The sequence below is a fragment of the Xenopus laevis genome, chromosome 1L (assembly GCF_017654675.1).
Source record: "Xenopus laevis strain J_2021 chromosome 1L, Xenopus_laevis_v10.1, whole genome shotgun sequence".
Classification (NCBI taxonomy): domain Eukaryota; kingdom Metazoa; phylum Chordata; class Amphibia; order Anura; family Pipidae; genus Xenopus; species Xenopus laevis.
In genome coordinates this window covers 115,068,757-115,087,114 of record NC_054371.1, presented here as the reverse complement: position 1 = coordinate 115,087,114, position 18,358 = coordinate 115,068,757, and the positions used below count along the sequence as shown (strand labels likewise).

The following is an 18,358-nucleotide window of genomic DNA, read 5'->3' as shown; positions in this document are numbered from 1 at the left end:
TGTGGGAAAAAGTGTTTTAATGGATCCTGTACAGTGAAAGACTGGTCTATCAGACCGGGGTGGAACGCTCTTCATCTGACTCAGCCCTCTCGTAGGGCTACATAAAAGCAAGCGTAAGGAACAGAGGAGTTTTGTGGCTTATATGAGAAATAGAGAATAAGAATAATAAAAAAAAAATCCCATAACATTTTGTAATTCTGCACTGTAATGGTACAGAAAGTGGCAAATCCCTTTTGGATCTCCTGAATAGTTGATTTGGCAGGTGATGCCCTCTTCTGATCTCTACAATTCCTCCCAGCTGTAATTCATACTCTGCTCACTTTTTAGATTGGCCACAGCATCCCAGTAAATATTCTCCTCAAACTTGTAGCTGAGAGCTTAACCCAGGTACACAGAACTAACAAATCCAAATGCAAAATGCCCACCTAGCCATACAATTCGATTTGGTAACCAGTTATCCATGCTGTTCACTATAAAGGCAGCAAATGGCACACTAAAGTAATGCTTCTACTCCATTTCAACCACTGCAGATGTTGAAACATACAATCCATGATTACTTTTATTGTTCTCTTGGTCCCTGCTGCCCTTTCTTTCATCTGTGGCATGTTGTCTTTCTGTAGCAACCTCTGAAAAGACAATCATTGGTCTTGCCTTTTCATTGGTCACTTGGCCTGTGGTGGACATTATCCTAGTGTCATACGCTGCTGTCGTCCAGCAGTGGCTCCTTGCCTTCAGGGAGGTGGGTGGGGGGCAGCAATGCATGGCTTTGAGCCCCATTGCTGTGTTTCTTGTGAACACCAGAGCGCATAGTAAGGCTGGAATGCTCTGGGATGAAGAGAGCCACCAGCAGAGACAGTAGTACTGAACAAGCCCCAAACAGGAATGGAGGACCAGGGATGATGCTTCTCTGTTAAAGGTAGAATGGCACAAAAGAAAAATAAGGCATCCATATTAAGTAATCATTTTAAGTAAGCTTTCATCGCTAATTATTCTTACAGGGGAAAGATAGTCAGTTTATTTGGGGTTCCAACTTGCTAGATCAATACTCACTGGGGGGGGTTGCTTTTTAACAAACTGGCATCCCCTGTGAATAGCCTTTAATACCCCCATTCTACCAACATTTATTAGCATTCTACACTCCTTGCAATTGTGCCTACATGCAGTCACTACTGCAGTAATTATGTTCTATTTTAAGCTCCTACATGCACACCCCATAAAATCGTTTTTTCCTTCATGTTTCAAATTCAAATGCCACATTTACCTCATCAGATGGGTTAGCCATGTTGGGCTTGAGTGATTTGCTTCCAGGATCCTCATCTGCCATCTCATTCAACTCCACATGGAACAGGTAAAAGACAAAGCCATAGAGTGCAGGACCAAGTCCATTACACAGGCCACGGATACCAGTTACCATTCCCTGCACCACCCCTGTGAGAGAGAAAGAATAATCAAGCCATTACATGTATTATAAACAACAGGTTTGCGGTCTCCTAAGTTTTAAGGGTAACCTGGGTAGTCTCTTTGGCACATTTAGTTCTGTTACATGAGTTTCTGAATATATTTTCTGCACCTATGCACATATGCATAGGACTAAGTACTCACTAAGCCCCAAGGGATATATTTTAAGGGCAAACCTTTCAGAAGATGACTTACAATAATATTTTTAAACTGCACATCAATCAAGATCCTACTGGACCCCTGTACTCTGCTGGCCTTGGTTACAAGACACTTCCTTCAATGCCCATTACAAGCACTGCTCCTTTGCATCAAATCTCTGTATAGCTTTCTTTGGCTTCTGATTCCATCTGTCAAGCTATTGCATATCCTTGTATTGATCAGGGAACCCAATGCATTGGAATTACTTACCCTGCTGGTCAGGGTCTGCATTTCGAGACACAACTGCACTTATAGCTGGGAAAGTGATGCTTGACATTGCAGCTACAGCTCCCGCAGCCCACATCATCCTAGGATACAAAAGGACAGAATGTTAAAAAGGTAGCCTCTCTGCTCCCACACAGTGGTTGATAGGAGGATGTATTATGCAAAACTATTAGTTTTAAAAATTGTTGGTTTCAAGAAAAGCAAAGGTCAGGAGTAGTAAGAATATGCACAAACACAAAATCAGCCAGGAAGTCTAATTTATAAGAAAGAAATTCCTGTTTACCACTCAAGAAATTCCTGCTAATTCCTGTATGATATTCATACTTCAAATTCCTTTCTAGGGAACCAGTGTCTCGTATAAAAACATACTTTCCTTCCCCCAAACAGATATCTTTTGGAGTTCCCCATCTTAGTGCAAGAAGAGCTCTTTTCTAGGAAATGACTTGCTCAAATGTTATTGCAATAGCAAAATCATTGTGGCACTCGCATCACTTTCCCCATTTCGCCAACAAAATTAATGGTTTTGATTTGTATGTAAGCATAAACAACTGGTATTTCACAAAGAATAACTTTTGAATTATATACATTTTCATAAAGGCCACATCTCTGGTCTCTGATCTCTAATCACCTGGGTGTTTTCTAAAACATGTTTTCACATTCAAAGTTCAAATAAATAATATTGGGTTTCAAGCACATGGTTAATGGAATAACATTTTTTGAAGAAAGTATGGGATCCATTATCTGTAGACCTGATATCCAGAAAGCTCTGAATTACGGGAAGACCATCTCCTATAGACTCCATTTTAATTAACTAAATATTTTCAATTTTCATTACCTTGTACTTGATCCCAACTAAGACATAATTAATCTTATTGGAGGGAAAACAATCCTATCAGGTTAATTTAATGTTTAAATGATTATTTTAGCAGACTGAAAGAACAGTGATTCTAATTACGGAAACATCCCTTATCCGGAAAACTTCAGGTCCCCAGCATTCTGGATAACTAGTCCCATATCTGTATAAGGTAATTGGCTGTACCCTTTTGTGCATCTCATTGATTGACTTTCTTTTAAAAACTTGTCAGATTTAATGCCAGCTGGGGCACTAATAAGGCTTCTTTTTAGATGACATTTTTAACCTTTTAACCAGACTTTTCTGTCACTGTGGTAGACATACATTTATCTACAAAAGTGCACTGTCTCTTTAAACTAAAACACCTATTTTTTTAATTTTAAAACATTCTCTATTTTATGTGTAACTATACTATGCACATCACTTCATTTACTGCGCATGAGAGAGATTACACTGCACAGGACTGACGTCATGATTAAGAAGGAGGAGCAATATGGCGGCTTGCACCCCGATAAAATACAGAGGTGGGTCGGGACAGAAAGGCTTGGCTTTCAGAGGTAGTGGAGGTGTAGTTATTTAAAGATGCAGTTTGTATTTCCAATATTTTTTCTTTACTTTTTTTTATCTCATGAAACAGAAGCCAGTCATTCCCCACTTGTTTACGAGTGGGCAGAGACAGATATCCATGGTGGCCAAGTATAGTGCAGACATATGTAGACAGGGGAAGTAAATCTGTTGACTTGAAAATATACAAGACTGACCTAATGCCAATGGTAATAAACATTTCCCTGCCATGGAGAAATTACTGTGCCACTGGTTATTAACATGAATGGAAATGGTGGTTTTTGGCCTAAAAAAACGCATAAATAATAGGTGGTCTCCAGACAAGTACATTGGCCGTTTCTGCACCTGTTGTACAATGCTGGCAGAGAAATATGCATAGGGTGGGGGGGGAGGGGGAATGGTTCTATCTGTGGTCTGTCATAGAGAGTGAATATAAGAAAGACAAGAGTGTATAGCATTTAACCAAACAAGTAACTTCTTTCTTGCTCTCTTTAGAGAAAAAAAAAACAAAAACTTTCTTTTGTTTGTTTACTGATGGGAGGTGCTCAGTGCATGCCTGGCTGCAAGATAAAGGCATTTTTACCATAGACTCAGAAAAATAGATACAAAGGCACACTACACACAAGGCAAAAACCGAAAACTTTTCTCTTTTATTGAAGTGAGATCCCAGCAAACGTTTCGGGGACAAGCCCCTTCACTTGATGCAGCACTTGATGAAGTGGCTTGTCCCTGAAATGTTTGCTGGGATCTTGCTTCAATAAAAGAGAAAGAAGTTTTCGGTTTTTGCAGAAGCCTTGTGTGGAGTATGCCTTTGTATCTATTTTTTCTGAGTCTAAAGCATTTTTTAACTACATATAATAAAAATAGAAATACAATGCTCCCTCTTTATACAACTACCAAGTATAAAAGCTCAAAACAGTGCCACAGTTCAGACACAAGGACATTCTTTGAGTTTGCAAATTAAATAGCACTTGCAGATAGCCATTTTAAACTGCAAACGCCCTTTATTGGTGTGGGTTCACATGAACACTAGAATTTTTTATAATAAAAATGTTATTAAGGTAGAAGATATGAAGTAAAAGGTTAATGAAGTTATTGGTCTCAAAAAGCTGGACCAGTTTTCCAGAAGTAAGTAAGACAGTCTCTCATGACCACTGCTGTGTAGGATAAAAGTTAACTATTTAGATAATCGAATACCACATCTATGCTGACAATATCTCTCCTTTAATTATCTCAACCCAGAGCTTTTAACTCGAGTCTCTTTCTGCCTGTCTGCTATCTCTTCTTGGATGTCACAATGCTACCTTTAATTAAACCTCTCTTAAACTTATATGGTTCTCTTTCACCCAGTCAACACCCATAACATCCCAGAAGTATCTATAATAGTTAATAATTCCACTGTCACTTCGTATCCCCAGGCCCGGTGCCTTGGGGCTCTCCTAAATTCTGCCCTGTCCTTCTATCGTCAAATCCAGTCATTTATTAAATCACTTCACTTTTACTTAAGGAACACTTCCAAAATATGATCAGTTATTACAAAAGATGCTGCCAAAATTCTTATTCACTCTCTCATCTTATCATGACTGGACTGTAGCTCTCTATTGGCCTACCCCTCTAGTCTGCCAATCCCCGCACGGGCTTCCAGTACCTTTCAGAACCAGGACCCTCACATTCAAAGCAGCTCATAACTCTGCCCCACCCTACATCTCTGAATACTCACCAAACTACTTACAACACTCATCTACTCAATTACTCAACTCTTCTCTTACTGCCTCACATGCCCGCATTCAAAACCTTGCAAGGGCTGAACCCCTCCTCTGGAATGCTCTCTTATGGTCTGTCCAACTTTCTTGCAAACTTTCCGCTTTCAATTTCCAATTTATTTAGAGAAGCATACCCTCATTTGGTTTAGCTAGAAAATGCAATACCATATGCTACATCTCTGAACGTGTCGATTTCCACACCTTGTGTCTCAACACCTTCTCTTATTCAATTTTAAGCTCTTTTGGGCAGGGTCCTCTTCACTTTTTGTATCAGTTACTGGTCATTATGTATGTATTTCTGTATGTTCTTTGTATAAACCCATTTATTGTACAGTGCTGCAGAAAAACTTTGTGCTCTAAAAAATACATTAGTAATGTTAATAATCACTTACCACTGTTGTGAACCAAAGCCATACCAAGCTAGCTGTAAGATCTGGAAACCAAGCCCTAGAAGAATTGTATTCTTGTTTCCAATAGACCTCATAAGAATCCCCAAAACCACTGTCTGCAAAGGAAGATAATAATAATTAATTTTGTCAAATACATCACGTTACACACAATGAACACATGTTTGGCTTTAGTGTAGTTTCCTTTTAACAAACAGGTAAACTAAAACTTAAAGGAGAAGCAAACCCTAAAGTTAAAAAACCCCTACCCTACATAGACCCCCCTCCCTCTATCCTAGCTGTTACCCTGGGCAAATGACCCAAAGTCTTTACTTACCCCTCGGTGCAGATTCTGTCCAGCGTAGTTCACAAACGCCATCTTCTTCATTACGATCTTCTTCGGAAAGTAAGTGCCGTTTCAGCGCATGCACAGTTGGAGCAATTTTCTGTTTAGCGACAACTTTGCATGCGCCAAAACTCAAGGAAATCACTGAAACGCCGGGATAAGATTACCAAAGCGGCTGAAGATGGCACCCATAAACTACACTGGACAGAATCTGCACCGAGGGGTAAGAAAAATTTCAGCTCCAGAGACTCCAAAGCAAAGGTATTTTTGGTATATTTGATGCCGGCAGGTAGCACAGATTTCCTGTGGGCAACAAATCTTTCCATGTGCCATTAACATTAAGCAAGAGTGCTGGAACCTGAAGGTAACACTGATCTCTGAGTTTATTAATGGGCCATATTCATTACCGTATATACTCGTGTATAAGCCGAGGTACCTAATTTTACCTATGAAAACCAGAAAAACTTATTGATTCGCGTATAAGCCTAGACACAACTCAGAAAAGTCTCAGAAATATCAAACAGTCGGTTTAATGTTAAAAATCAAGCCATGATCACTGCATCACTGAAATGTATTACCTGGCCCGAGAAATGAGCAAACGAAGCAGGAAATAACCCTTAAAATAACCCTTAACAAGTTCAAGTTCAATTCAGACTGAGAGATATACCGTATATACGGTACTCGTGTATAAGAAGGGGAGAGCCGGGGATACTGCTTCCTGCAGCCGGCGCTGAGCTGATGACGTCAGCGTGCGGCTGGGATGCCTCACTACAACATGCAGGAGCCGTGAATGCGCTGGTGAAAGTGATAGCTGGACAACAGATGGAGGGCCGCAAACATGGCATCCCTGCAAGTGCCCATAACAAACACAGCGCGTCTCAACTGGCCTGTTCCCTCCCCCCTCATCCTCCTCACCCGCAGCCTCGCTTACCAGGAGTACGTCTGCTCAGCCATGGCTCCTCCGGGGGAAGGTGTTAGGGCTTTGGCCCAGGAGGATCACTCAACGGCGGCTCTGTGATTCGCTGCTCAACATGATGGTCGCTGCTTAAGGCGCTGGGAAACCTGGATTCCGGCTGCCCTGACCCATGGCGAGGAAACTGGAAGGCCAAAAGGAGACGTCGAGAACCGTAGCTCACACTGAAACTGAGAAAGCACGGTTGCGCGCACGGGACTAGAGAAGACGGTGCGCGCACTCGCGAATCACGGAATGGAGGAGGAGACGCGCAAGCGCAGTTCAACAAAGCTGTCACGTGGGGCAGGCAGAGGCGGGGTTTGCCTTATTACGCCTAGATGACACTTGCGCTGTTGCTCTTTCTTCGCGGCTGGGAGGGGGATTCATCGCTACAAATTTACCGGTAAGGCAGCTGACCCGCGTATAAGCCGAGGTAGGATTTTCAAGCACATTTTGGGTGCTGAAAATCTCGGCTTATACGCGAGTATATACGGTACATATTATATTTTAACATACACAAAAAAACAAAATCATTTTACTGCTATTTTTTAATGGTCAGATCTATTAAGGGTAGAAAATATTTGTTGACATATTTTGTGAGAAATTTGACTTCACCAGCTCTATTGCATTCTCCATTATCTTTTAACACAGCCATGTTACATTGTGTATTTTTGATTTAAATGCTACGTTATAATGCATTTCATGCATGTTCAAATCAAATTTCTAAAAAAAAGTAGACAAATTCAAGTTGAAGTAACCCATTCAGCATGCACCAAATACATAATTTTTAGTTTTGATCAGATTCTCCAATTTGGACAAAACCAGACTGAACATGAAGCTTAATTTCCAATTTAAAATAAAAACAAATTAAATTGTATAGGAGCAGAAAACCGTCATGTTTAGTTGTCAAAGTAAAGTCACATGAAATTTTGGATTTGGCTGAATGCTTCAAAAAGTGCATGAATGTATACGAATCACATCAGTGAAAGATCTGAATTGATTAACCAACCTGAGCCAAAATGGACAGTATTCCAACTACACCAATAAATGCAGCTACTGTTTCAGATGTGAACCCAATAACCTGTCAAGAAAAGATGCAATTAACAATTATTAGAATCAAGTAGGGAAAAAAAAAACCAAAACTCAAGACCTGGGGTGTATTGGCAAATGTAGTTATGGTTTTTCAATATAATTGTCTGGGAATATGAAACGTATGGCATGCCAAAACATGCATCAAAGCATCAAATATTTCTCCAGATGTTAAACTGAAGTAGGGATTCTGGGAGTAGTAGCTACGTAGTGTCAGGACTGACAAATATTTCCTATTATGTTCAATAACAATTTAGGATTTAGTGACATTTATTTATATGGAATATTCCTATTAGTTTTGTTTCCTCTTGTAGCAACTTCAAGCGATTTTGGGAGACTGAAGCAACACGGGTTTTACCACCAATGATTCACATTATTGCCTATAGGAAAGCTTTTACTGTAGATTTCAGGAGATAAGTCGCCTGCAGAAGCAGAAATTTATCGCTAGTTATTAATCTCCTGCTGCGCCATTGCACTTAAGCTTAGACTGGCTGAATGCTTTATGATACAGACATACAGGTAGGTCCTTGATTCAAATAGGAGTGGTAACAAACATTATTTTGATTTTGTACCACATTTCTTACCTGTCTTAAGTACAAGAAAAAGCTTGAGTACTGTCCAGCCTCAGGAAGATAAGATAAAAAGACTGTAATACAGATCAAAAGGACAGTGGAGTCTTGCCCAACTTTCCGCAATGACTGAATGGACAGAGGAAGGGGAAAAAAAAAAAAATTAATTTCTTCAAAACAGTTACTTTGTTACATGGTATTGCAGTACAGTTGAATTCTTTTTTAATCTATTTGCTGCCTCTGTATTTTTAATAAACTGTTAGTGAAGCTCATGAGGTAAGCATTTATGTTCTTAAAGGGGAACTGTCGTGAAAATTAAAATTTAATATAAGCTTTATCATACTGAAATAAGAAACTTTGTAAATACAACCAATTAAAAATTCTGTATTGTTTCTGAAATAAAGTTTATCTTCACTATTCTGCTCTCAGCATCTGTTTCTCTATTTTGTCTTCACGCAGGATCAGATTTTAGATTTCAGTTAGATCCAATATGGAGGGGAGGGGGGCTTTCCTAGCAGATGTATTAGAGCTAATGCAAATACAAACAGTACAAGCAAAATCTAAACAAAATAGATTTTGAGCTAATGCAAATACAAACAGTACAAACAAAATCTAAACAAAATAACTGCCATTGGAACAAATTCTGCATGTAGAGAGACAGAATTTCTGGTGATTTCAATAGAGTAAGCTACAATACATCTTCTAGATATATTGGATTTGACGGTCATTCAAAATAAGACTCCCAACTCCTGCGTGAAGACAGAATGAAGAGAGACAGATGCTGAGAATGGAATAGTGAAAAGTAACTTTTTTTTTTGTATTTTGCTAATGCAAATACAAACAGTACAAACAAAATCTAAACAAAATAACTGCCATTGGCACAAATTCTGCATGTAGAGAGACAGAATTTCTGGTGATTTTAATAGAGTAAGCTACAATACATCTTCTAGATATATTGGATTTGACGGTCATTCAAAATAAGACTCCCAACTCCTGCATGAAGACAGAATGAAGAGAGACAGATGCTGAGAATGGAATAGTGAAAAGTAACTTGAATATTTTAGAAATGGTTTAAAATTTAATTGATTATATTTAGAAAACTTATTTCAGTATGCCAAAGCTTATATTAAATTTTCATTTTCACGATAGTTCGCCTTTAAAAAGAGAAGTACAACCAAGGAGACAGTCTATACAAGCAGGAGACAATGCACATTGAACTAAAACACAAGAATGACTTAGGTGACTGCAATTCCTTTATTTTATTAAATTGTTACAGTATCACACACATACAACTTTTCCCTCCAGAGTAAGCCACATAGAACTCCTAAAATGTAATCTTACCACAAAAGCTTAGATTCATATTTGTAGAGTATGGGGTTCAGCATAAAGAATTATAAGGATATCCAAAATGTATTAATAGTGCAAACATAATGTTATACAAATAGTTCTAATTTGTTACTTGTACAGCAATAGAAAGATCATTACATAACAGTAAGCATGCTGCTCCTCATACTCACAGCAAAGGGATCAGCTTGCTCCCAAGATATAGGTGCTCCCCAGGACACTGGCCTCATTTCTTCTGGCAAAGACTCGGGGACAGCAAGCAAAATAAAACCTATGTCCAGCAATGCCACCCCAGAGGCAAGCACAACCACTAGAGTGTCACCATAAGCACGAGACAGGTAAGCACCAATGGCTGGACTTGTTACTAAACTGGCAGCAAATGTGGCTGAGACCTGACAGTGAGGAATAAAATTATAAACAAATTCAGCTGGTGAAACCAATCTCTGTGTGATTTTTAACAATGAGGAAAGAGGCATACAAAAGTGTTCATATTTAAAATCATTGCTGTCCTTTTCCAAAAGTGTGTGGCTTGATTTGAAAATGTATTGCCATCAATAAGAATGTGTCTCAGTCATACATTACAATCCTGGTCCTGTTTCTGAAGTGGCCATAGCTGAAGAGGTGTCAGTGGCAATCACCAAGCAATAACAGAGCAGATACTGACATATTCCTATAAAAAACACTTTACCAATAGGGGATTTATTTCCTCTTAAAATATAGGTTTTCTGGCAATGGAAAGACTTTTTCGGAAGATATGTGGGAAGGAAGTGCAAGGAAGACTGCTCATTACAAACAGTAGAGCTCCAACAAGTAAAGAGCATGATAATAATCTCAACTTCACACAGAACAGTCAGTTGGCAAATGGCAGAAAGGCTATCTATTTGAGGAAGTCCATATTATTAAACACATTCTTATATTTCACACTGTATAATGGTAAAGAATGACCAATCCAAAATTATATTTAAACATGCGATGGACTTTTGTGGAAGGAGTGATATTTTGAATGTGATAATTTAATGCTACACTTTGACCAGACAGTAAAATGTAGAACTGCCACTGCCCTTTAGTTTTTATACAAGATTAGAACAGTAGATCCCCAAATTTAAGCTCCTTCTCAATTTATGTTTTCCCTGAATGGATGCTGTTTTTGGTCCCATGCAGGCAAACTGAATTTTATGATTTCACGGAAATCTATTGTCAATCGAATTTTCTAAAAATGATTTATAAGAAAGGTGTAGTTACTTATAACTATAAACAGATATCCCATAAACAGTGTTCTCACCAGTCCATATGCTGTACTTCTTTCATGTTCCTGGGTGATATCAGCCACATAAGCGAAGATGACAGAAAACGTGACAGCGAAAACTCCAGACATGGAAATAACCGCAAAGTACCACCTGCAAGAGGCCCCAAAAACAGTCACCAAAAGTGCAATATCTTCAGAGAGAAGAGTAGTGTCAAATTGCAAAAAACACATTTCAGATAACCATAGTATATTTTCAAGTAAGGCTTGTAGTCCCACACTTACCATGGACTAATCTTGAGGAGAGGGATAGGAGCACAGGTGAAAAACACAGTGAGAAGGAGAAAGGATTTTCTTCCCCAGACATCTGACAATGCCCCAATAAGGGGGGCACTTAGAAAAGAGAGGAGACCCTGAAAGGCAGTAATACTATTAGAATATAAAGGATATTTAGATTGCATAATTAATAATGTACCCCTGTTATTAAATATAAATAGGTTATTAATGACCGTACAATTAGAACCATGACATCACAAAGCACCTTTTATCATGTATTTGTGTGTTAAAAATTTAGCATAGTATTGCTTTAAAAAAATCCCACTAACTCTCAAAGCTACTAGAAACACACAAGTGTTACGTTCCTGTGAGTCAAGAGGCTTGTAGTAGGCTCTCGATATTTTTGGAACACAAAGTCCGGTTAGTATCATGCATTACAGTATAGTCCAGCAGCAGGTTCTGTGCCTTTAGAATTGCCTACTGTTTATCATATCACTTCCAGCATGCAGTAACAGCAATTCCAGTTTAATGGTGATGGCAGGTAGTGGGCTGGTTTGGGGAACGTAGTTGCAGTGGTTCCATGTGGATAAAGGCTTCAAAAATTGAACCTGCACAGGACTCTAGATTACAGTGATTTGCTACCAAAAATAAGAACACCTCCCAAATGCTGATAATCATTTACAATCACCTGCCTTGTGCCTTTAAATTAACTTTTAGTATGATGTACAGATTGATATTCCAAGATATTTTGGATTTGGTTTTCATTTTTTTTTATTAATAGTAGTTTTTGAGTTATTCAGCAGCTCTCCAGTTTGCAATTTCAACAATCTGGTTGCTAGGGTCCAATTTACCCTGGCAACCATGCACTGATTTAAATAAGAAACTGAAATATGAACAGGAGAGAGCCTGAATAGCAACATACGAAATAAAAAGTAGTAATATCAAATCTGTAGCCTTAAAGAGCATTTATTTTTTAGATGGGATCACTAACCCCCTTTGGAAAGCTGGAAAGAGTCAGAAGAAAGCAAATAATTCAAAAACTATACATAAAAAAGGCTAGTTTAAATTTGCTCAGAATTCGCCATTCAAAAACATATTAACAGTTAACTTAAAGGTGAACCATCATTTTAAAGGTATTTTCAAATGATAAAATAGCCTACCATGTTAGTTTCTCACCTTAACTCCATGAATCAAACCGTTCATCAGAAAAGTGTGCTTTGGGAATGTCTGGTGCAGCACCTGTTAAAATAACAGCAAATGCATAATTTGTCTGTAAATAGGTGCAGCAAATACTATGTTTCTTTTCTCTTACTCACCGTTAACATTGGTGTTGTCAGTAGGCCCCATGCAAAAAACTCCAGAAATATAACCACCACAGCATGGTAGACGCTAGGTTCCCCAATCCCTTGTCTCTGTGACCAAAACAGAAAGTTACAAACATTTAAAAGATTCCTGATGGTTATTAAGCTATAGTTCCAAGAGCATCTAAGATAGATAGTAAAATGGCCATACAAGTACCACATACATTATTAATACATGTGTGGTACCCTGCAAATAACAGCTATGTACTATGGGTATTGGCTCGTTTTGGGAATGAGGCAGGGAATCAGGAAAGTTTTTTTATTTGCTGATGCACCATGTCAAATAAATTCATGGTGTACTGGCAGATGAGCAAGTAAAGAGCAGCCACGGCTCGTGTTCACTTTCTGCTGGTCCAATTGTGCATTTTGCACAAACAAATAAAATAATATATGCACCTATACCATGTGTGACCAATTGTATTCTCTCCATCCGTTTGGCCCGTGGTCTGATTAAGCATGTGCACCCTTTTATGCCAGGAGCATCAAACAGACTCCCCTCTGACCCTGAAACACGCCCCATATTAAAATTCTTCTTTTAGAAGCCAGTAGGGCTGTGTACTTTATTTGCAGACAGCCACAGTCCAATCACCTTCTGTCAAAATTGCTCTAATAGGGTGCAGAGGTGTGGACACAATTAATTTTCCCCGACTTTCTGTAGGCTTGTAATTTAGGTGGGACGTCTAAATGCTAGCACCAAGACAACTATAAAGCTGGCCATATACACAAAGATGAAGTCATATGAAACGAAGATTTTTACAATTTTCAGACCTGACATTTTTCGTACCATGGCAATCGATCGTTCAGTCGATCGACAGGTTAGGGAACCTTGCAAAGTAAGAACTAAATTAAAAGTGAAGCATATGGTGCCTGGTTTACATACATAGCATCATGCCTAAATTAATATTTGCTAAGCATGGAGTTCTTACATTTGGCAGTCATATGGCTATGGATAACTCATTAACCCATTATGGTCTGCTTTCTGCTGAATCAGTGTAAACTTCCGCACCATCCAATATTTGTTTCTCTGTTAAATGTGGCTAATTGACTTACACGGACTGCATATGGTGTACCTGGGAAAACCATTTATAATTAAAAAGTACAAATTCTGAGTGTGAGTTTAAGTAGTTTAATATAACATATGCATTATCATGTATGTGTCATGTACAGATCTCAACATGACAACTGCACCAAACGCCGGTACAGATGAATATACCTTTATTTCATGTGTCTCACAAGCCCCAAATAGCACAGTTACCACAAAAGATCATCATACAAGTATGGGACCTGTTATCTAGAATGCTGGTGCCCAATACATGCAAAGTCAACAAAATTAGCATCCATTATGCTTCAACTGGGGCAGTGCTGTCCAACTAGCGGCCCCCCTTGTATGGGGCCCACATGAAAGTCTGCCTGCTGTGACTGCTTACCTTGTGAGCTTTTAAAGGTATCAGTACTGAGAATAACTGTCCCCCTGCATTGTTTAGACCTCAAATTCAGACAGAAAGCTCCTGCATTGTTCACACTAGTGACACATTTTCACACTACTGCTTGAGGGGCACCAACATTATATCACTGTATGTAGCACAGTATGAACTGTTCATCTTGGAGTCCGGATAGGTATTCTTGTCTACTGTTCTTTGTATGTTTCATACTCTGTCTGCCCTATATTCCTTGTGTGTGCTTAATTGGCTGAATCAGCTCCTAATTCTTTATACCAGAAAGTTCTGGTGCATGTACCGTGAAGGGCCACTGTCTACTCCTTTTACTTGGAACTCTTGAAATACAGCACCACAAATCTTGTAGAAGAAAAATGCCTATTTGGAACACTTGATAAAGGCTATTTGTAGCCTGAAACATCGCTTATCCAGGTCTTGCCAAGAGTTCCAAATAAAGACAGGGCAGCAGAGTATGTGTGTCATACTCTGCTGCCCTACACTCCTTGTGTGTGTCATACTCTGCCTGTCCTATGCACCATTTGTGTGTGATATGCTTCCTGCCCTATGCTCCCTGTATGTGCAATACTCTGCCCACCCTATGCTCCCTGTATGTGCCTTACTGTCTGCCCTATGCTCCCTGTGTGTGCCATACTCTGCCTGCCCTATGCTCCCCGTGTGTGCCATACTCTGCCTGCCCTATGCTCCCTGTGTGCCATACTCTGCCTGCCCTATGCTCCCTGTGTGTGCAATACTCTGCCTGCCCTATGCAACCTGTGTGTGCGCCATACTCTGCCTGTGTGCCATGCTTTGCCTGTGGGAAGTGAACCTGGTGGTGGTTTGTTAGCATTTGTAAATACTTGTTTTTGTAATACTTTTGTAATACTTGTAAATACTTGTTTATCCCTGCTGTGAGCACCAACCATTAGGTTTTTTGGTGTGCTACCACCCTTAATATGGACATGGTCTTAAAAGTTCTTGTGGGAACATGGGTGTGGCTCAAAGGAGGTGTGGTTTAAAACTGGCCACATAGGCCAGTAAAATTCAGACCCTCAGTACCACAGAAGTTGGACTGTATAGGACTAGGTGAATGCTGGAATTACCATTAGATCCTGGCCTGCTCTAGTTCCAGAATGCCGAGTAAACTCATTCTACATATGCATATGAATACCCAACAATGTGATATACACTGACCACAAAACAATGATTTAGCTTTTCATGGTTAGTACTTTGGTCTCTGCAAACTAAACCCACTGGGTATATTTTATGTACTGCAATATATATATAAAAAAAGTGCATTATTGTCATCACTGCAAAAACACAAAGTGAGCATATTTTATCATTGTACCATATATTCCAGAAAGTTCAAAATGCAAAAATTAGAAAATATGCCTTTGTACAAAAACAAAAATATATCAAACGGCAACTTAGCCTTCGGCTTCTTGTTATTTCCCTCATGTCTAAAGCTTGAAATGCAAAAGTTAGAAAATTTGCCTTTGTACAAAAACAACAATATATCAAACGGCAACTTAGCATTCAGCTTCTTGTTATTTCCCTCACGTCTATGGTATACCGAACTGTGGTCATTACATTTTATTATTTTCAGATTCTAGTTTAGAAAACTTCTGGATATTTGCACATACAGTAGTTGCTACCAGCAGAAGCAAAGGCAACATTACATGATCATTATCAGATTAAGTGATATCACTTTGCTGTATGTATGGACTTGTGAAGCAAAAAATATAAATAAATACATTTTTGTCACTAAAATTGCCCATACCTATGTTACCACAGCTGGCCAAGTATCATCCTTTGAGCTTTTCTTCCTAGTCATGTTAAACTGTGGTCAGACTTAGGCAGTTATAGGCCATTCCCCACAGTGTAATGTTAGAAAGGGTAACCTGAATGAGGATTAAAATAACACTAGGCTAGGGGAGGGGCTGGTAGAGGGCGAAACAGGAGGTTGGCACTCATCACATCACTACTGATTTGGAAAGATTTGAATTTAATACTTCAGTGTTGCTAAGAAGATCTAGCCATCTGGGCTCATTATCAAGACTTACGGCTGGAGAAAGCTCAGATGCCAAAGCCACAGATCCAGCACTTTTACCTCAATTCCACTCTGTATGTCATTTCTGTAAAGAAAACTGCCCTGCAGGCCTTGGGCTTAGGGAGCAAATAGAATGGAATTCCGGAATGCTAAGCACAAGAGAATTGACACACTATAAATTCAGCCTTGCACAAAATGTTAACTTGGTCATGAAAATCATCTGCAAAATATTTGAAACTGGCAGAAAGTAAAAAACAAATAGATATTTTTTAACTACAAAAATTGGAGTATATTAAACCCAACTTTCAGATAAAAGTGGCAGTGCACTTGACATCACTCTCATCAGGGACTATCACATTATGAAAAGCGGGTCTACAATTGGATGTTGAATACACTGCTAAGAATAAGTGCACACACAGGGGCATATTGAGTTGCCACTGTTTATTATATGTTGCGCCAGCGCTATTGCATGGTTTAGTGGGAATGTTCTCTGTTCCACCTGCTCCTTTCATCTGTGTAACAGCTGTGTGCTCAGTCTCAGTCATCTGGAGCTCTCAGTCAGATGGACAGGCACATTTACAGCTGTTAGATACATGCACTTCTCTTCTAGTTTATGAACCCATGTACCCTTGCCTTCTGGGTTACTTCGTTTTAATCAAGTTATGATGTCACTGCGTAATACTGACGTCATACAATCAGCACAGTCTGTGGCTGCATGGCCCATATCCTTTAATGGGAGACGCATTAACATCATTGGAAAGGCCAGTAACGTTCTAGGATGCGCTTTTATCAATATTATTACTTCACGTGAAGATGCACCGTTTACAGCCCATCCTTCCAACACATTTGCTTTTCTACAGACCCAGGTTGTGCTCTAACATATGGTTTAACTATATACTTACCGTTCCTCCATCTTTAATAATGATTTTCTTAGCCAGGAGGATGCTGCGATTGAGCCTCTTCTTCTTTTTCTTTTCCCCGGTCATGTTGAGCTCAGGCCCGTCATCACGGCGCCGGGTACACTTCAGCTACGAGGCCCTATCCTCTTACCGGGCCACACTACCATGGAAACCGCGGCCCCCTCCTCATCTGCTACCAGCTCTTACAACCCGCTTCCGGCCTCCGCCAATCGCCCCTCCTAGTGCGCTCAGCATGGCCAATGACTGGTTACTGCCTGTTCACAGGCACAAGCTATTGGCTGTAGTAACACTCGGGGAGAAAGAACGTAAAAATGGATTTGTCGTACGCAGTGACGCATTTAAGAATGAAGTAGCATTAGGGCAGCCATCTTGAGAGTGGCGTGTGGAGGCGCTGTCATACTGCCTGTCACCTGTGTGATTAGGAAGGCGGGACTGTAGTTGGATGAGCTGTGTAAAGTGATAGTCTATACAAACACTGCTTGTCCGAATATAAATATACAGAAATGGGGCCGACGTTTATGAAGCGTCGGAAAAGCTGCAAGAGTAACATCTGTGTGCACGTATATGTGTTTAACGACGTGTTATTCTTACTATCTCTTCAGTGTTGGCTTTATTCAAAATCCACAGCAAAACCATAAAAAGACAACTTTTATTACTCGGTGTTCAGAATCTGTCTCCCAGGCCACGGCCTTGTTAGGTTGAGAAAGTTTAACACAAGTTGAAATAGCTCAGATAGCTGCAGAACAAAATAGACTAACTGCAAATGTGTTATTCTTCGAGGGCCGAGTCTGCAGTTTATCAGCCCATGTATTAGGGTTGCCTTCTGCCTGTCTTTTTACTTCCTTCTTTTGTGACAAAACACGATTTCCCTTCCCGTCCCTTATTTGCACATGCAAATTCGGATTTGGTTTGGCCTGGCAGAAGGTTTTGGCCAAATCTGAATCCTGCTGAAAAAGGCCGAATCGTGGCCAAAATCCCGAACCGAATCCTAGATTCGGTGCATCCCTAATTTAGTAGGAACCTCCTTTCTTTTAATTGGAATGGGTGCCCATTGTCAGCTGGAAGGACCTTCTGGTAAATAAAGTGTTAGAGAGGTTATTTTACGATTCCCTTATATATTTATGCATAGTTATCATATCCTATCCCCCCTTAATCACCTTTTCTTCAGCGTGAACAACCGCAACTTGGCAAGACTTTTCTCATGAGATTTTCCATACCTTTTACCAGTTTAGTTTCCCTTGTCTGGACCCTCTCTACCAGGGTCAGGCTGGGGGGCCCACCGGGACTACCGTCCCCCTACTCCGGCTCGCCGCATGCGCATGCGCTTA

At 39.8% G+C, this 18,358-nt stretch overlaps 1 protein-coding gene across 2 annotated transcripts; it reads right to left on the bottom strand.

The window, feature by feature from the left end:
• mfsd14b.L (major facilitator superfamily domain containing 14B L homeolog) lies at window positions 1-17,257 on the bottom strand. Of its 2 annotated transcripts, XM_018256035.2 has the most exons (12): window positions 17,013-17,257; window positions 12,583-12,678; window positions 12,443-12,505; window positions 11,276-11,403; window positions 11,030-11,144; window positions 9,921-10,139; window positions 8,419-8,532; window positions 7,755-7,826; window positions 5,454-5,566; window positions 1,867-1,964; window positions 1,262-1,428; window positions 1-907 (listed from the first exon to the last, which is right to left on the bottom strand). In XM_018256035.2, exons 1-12 carry the CDS (start codon window positions 17,094-17,096, stop codon window positions 695-697), a joined length of 1,482 nt encoding a protein of 493 aa, XP_018111524.1. In that variant the 5' UTR covers window positions 17,097-17,257; the 3' UTR covers window positions 1-694. The 2 variants fall into 2 exon arrangements, with proteins under 2 accessions (XP_018111524.1, XP_041418246.1); XM_041562312.1 differs by lacking the exon at window positions 9,921-10,139.
• Between the last annotated feature and the right edge of the window lie 1,101 nt (window positions 17,258-18,358).

Coding starts and splice junctions, on each gene's coding strand:
- mfsd14b.L (XM_018256035.2), bottom strand. CDS start 17,096: ATGACCGGGGAAAAGAAAAAGAAGAAGAGGCTCAATCGCAGCATCCTC. Junction 5,567..7,754: donor TACTGTCCATTTTGGCTCAG/GTTGGTTAATCA, acceptor CTTCCTTTGCAG/ACAGTGGTTTTGGGGATTCT. Junction 908..1,261: donor TGGCTAACCCATCTGATGAG/GTAAATGTGGCA, acceptor TACCTTTAACAG/AGAAGCATCATCCCTGGTCC.